This window comes from Akebia trifoliata, unplaced genomic scaffold, assembly GCF_017979445.1.
Source record: "Akebia trifoliata isolate Shusen 1 unplaced genomic scaffold, ASM1797944v1 Contig00496, whole genome shotgun sequence".
NCBI lineage: Eukaryota > Viridiplantae > Streptophyta > Magnoliopsida > Ranunculales > Lardizabalaceae > Akebia > Akebia trifoliata.
This window is the reverse complement of record NW_028237036.1, coordinates 289-3,786: the sequence shown is the minus strand read 5'-3', so window position 1 is coordinate 3,786 and position 3,498 is coordinate 289. Positions and strand designations below refer to the sequence as shown.

General features: G+C 30.2%; 1 protein-coding gene across 1 annotated transcript; it reads right to left on the bottom strand.

Annotated features, from left to right (window-relative positions):
• Positions 1-425: 425 nt before the first annotated feature.
• Positions 426-3,111, bottom strand: LOC147381437 (uncharacterized). Its single transcript, XM_086430408.1, has 6 exons — positions 2,946-3,111; positions 2,757-2,837; positions 2,319-2,384; positions 1,014-1,105; positions 805-852; positions 426-700 (listed from the first exon to the last, which is right to left on the bottom strand). Exons 1-6 carry the CDS (start codon positions 2,961-2,963, stop codon positions 616-618), a joined length of 390 nt encoding a protein of 129 aa, XP_086286534.1. The 5' UTR covers positions 2,964-3,111; the 3' UTR covers positions 426-615.
• Between the last annotated feature and the right edge of the window lie 387 nt (positions 3,112-3,498).

Genomic DNA, 3,498 nt, shown 5'->3' with positions numbered 1-3,498 from the left:
CAGCCCATTCCAAAACTTCTAACCCGTACATTGAAAAAATGTTTGACTCTTTCTAGGGCCTCCAAACGCCACCCATATATATGTATGTATGTATGTATTTTGTTTTCATGTCGTACTAGAAAAAACAAAAAAATAAAAAAATCCTAACAACATCATTAAAGAGATATAAGAGACAGAAAGATTGTAACTTTGTTCTTCGATTGGTTAATATATTGAAACTCCCACTTTCGCCTATGGACATTGGTCAATTTTGATCGAACCTTGTATATCTTGTGTCTTGTGTCTTGTGTGATTGTTTTATGTGTTATTATTGATTTTATATTTCAATCTGTGATTTTGTTCTAACAAAACTTAATAAACTCATATCGAACTAATAGAAACGATAGGTTTTATATAGAAAAACATATAAATTATATAACATAATCTTTAACCAAAATAAGATATATTTCAATAATGGAATCTTCACTATAACATGATCTGATGTATCACCATATTCATTATGATGCTGAATTAATTGCTTCTACATATGGAGACAATTAATCAACTAAGCTAGTCACAACTCTATACTACATATGAGCAAACCAAATCTAGATACTAATATGGCTTCACGACACATTATCGGGTGGCTTGATTTTTCCATTTAATGATCTGATCGAAAAGAACGTAGCAAGGGATATGAATCAAAGCGAAGACAAAATACCTGTAAGAACAATACCCATATATTATCAATCAAAAAAAGAGTACCCATCTATCATTAATCATAAGATAACTAATGAATTAAGGGCAAAGAGTCCAATATTTTACCAAGCAGGTGCAGCTGGTGTTGAGAGATCAAGGAAAGGGTAAGGCCACCTAAGATAAGAGAAACATAAACCAAGAAAATTAATGAATAGTAGAAAACACACATACACAAAAATAAAATTAAAAAGAAAATGGAAAGAAAAACTTTATTTAAGGAATATACCATGAATGCAAAAAAAAAAAAAATCAATAAAAGAGTAGACTATGCTTACTCCGTAACGCCACAAGCATGAATAAACCATTGGAAAATGAGGTATGTACAGCTCCAGAGCACAAAATACCCCATTCGGAACCATGGGAAAGGCTGCAAGGAAACAAAAAAAAAAATAATAATAATGGTATTTCAAGTTTTAATCTCTCTTTGTACGTATGTGTGTGTTTGAAAAAAGAATATTGAATCATAGTTTTAAAACTCCTCAATTCAACTCAAAACTCATCCAAGTAAACTTGAGTCAATTGGATTTGGATGACCTATTTCAAAAACTTGAAGGAACCGACTTGTCGAGCCTACTCAAAAAATTTGCTGAATCAACTCATTAAGTTGGTCAAGTCAAGTCGAAAATGTAGTGAATTGAGTATGAAACTCAACTAAAATTTTCGACTTTGAAAAATATTTTGTTTTGCAGGATAGTACTTTGACAAAACCATGGTCTATGGAGTAGGCAAAGCCTAGATACGGGCTCAGTCCACTGTCTTCAGGGATACCTCCCGGATATCAAATATATATATATATATATATATATATATATATATATATATATATATATATATATATATATATATATATATATATCTTTTATTTATTTTAAATTATTAAGATCTATTTTTAAATATTTACAAATTAATTAATTTTTATTTGACTCATCCAATCCAATTCTTTAGTTTTCAACTTGACTTGACTTACTCTAGATATTAAGGTCTAATTTTTCAAGTTTCAAAACTATGGAATGAATATTTTGCATTAATTTGGAGGCATAAAACATATATTTAGAATTTTGAAAATCTAAATGAAGACCACCCCAATTTGATATCCTTAAAATATAAAATTTTACTTCTCTGTTGCTTTACATTTCATGTTGATCATCATGAAAAGTCAAGACTCAAGAGCCAACCTTGACATTCAAATTCTGTCCAACACTAAGGATGCATTTATAATTATCTTAATTATAGAGGGGGAAAGACAGAAAAGCATAGAAAGAGAGGAAAATTAAGGGCTCCTAGACCACCAGTCCGGCTTTGAAGCCAACAGAGCGACTTCAAAATTTTGAAGAAACCCTCCTCGTTACAAGACATGTGGTGTTTTGAATTTATTTCACATCCTAACATTTTCATCAAAATTTAGAATACCCCCTTAAAATAACACATGTGATCCAATGGAGAGGGTTTCTTCAAAATTTGAAATGGCCTGCCCGCTTCAAAGTTATTTTTCCCCAACCCCCCATGATGTTCCTATAATGGGCATGATGCTCAAAAAGCACAAAACAAAGTAATCTATTTTACACTGCTTTCATACTTACAAGGTTGTTTACGGCAGTATCAAGTAGAAGAACCACAGCATTGACAGAATGAGTGAGCACCATTATCTGCAACCAAAGATTGCATTATATTAGTCGGTCAATCAGAGCTTTAATTAACAATAAAATAAAATATCATATTTAAAACCATAGAAATACTTGCAAGTATGCATTGTTCAAAGTTTTGTTTCGTTTCTAAATGTTTTCTTAGAATATTTCAATTTCGTTCTAGATCATTAATTGACATCTAAAAATTTGGAATATTTTGGAAATTTTCCAAATATATTGGAATATTTTGATCGACGTGACCAAAACATTTGCATTAGAATGAAATCTTAAACCTCGATTGCAAGTTATAATTGTTGTTAGGACTTAGAAGTGAAATATATAACTCAATGAGCTCATAATTGAAAATTTATTAAGAAGGAACAGATCACTCACAGGGTTCAATTTGACTTTCGTAAATGGAAGTAAAATACACCAAAATGTAAAGTCTGTGAGCGTCACAGCACCTGCACAGGTCTACAAGAAAGCAAAAAAAATAAAATAAAGTTACAACATTTCTAAACTTTGAATGAAAATTATTTATAAAAGAAATATCAAATAGAAATCTTAGAAAAATTAGCAAACCTGATAAAGAACTTGCATCAGATATCCCCAAAAACCAGCTTTTTGGTCATTATGCAATTCCAATATTTCACTTGCACTTGTTCCAATTTCTTTCGAATGCACCCAACATCCATGGGCTGATATAATTGTGCCAAGCTAAATACAACAAGTAATGGTCAGGAAGATCAAAAGCAATATCACACGTTTAAACTTCCATTCTTAACGTTTTCTAAGGAGTAATATATTTTTTTTAATTTTGAAAATTACATGTTGATGTTTGATTTTTATATATTTTTTTTTTTTTCCTTTTTAACTAATCTGGTTGCAACTTAGTCCTTAGTCCTGTATGCAAAAATATTAATCTGGTATTTCATAGAATCCCAATTAAAGTCTCTGATTGACCAATTATAACACCGCATGTATTGAGGGCATCCTTAATATGGGTATTTTTGTAAATTAAAGATGCCCTCAATACACACAGTATACTACGATCGATCAAATCTGAATTATAAAATGTATATAAACTTCTAAAAATTACAAAATCAGGTATGAAAAAATAATTTAAAAAAAAAAA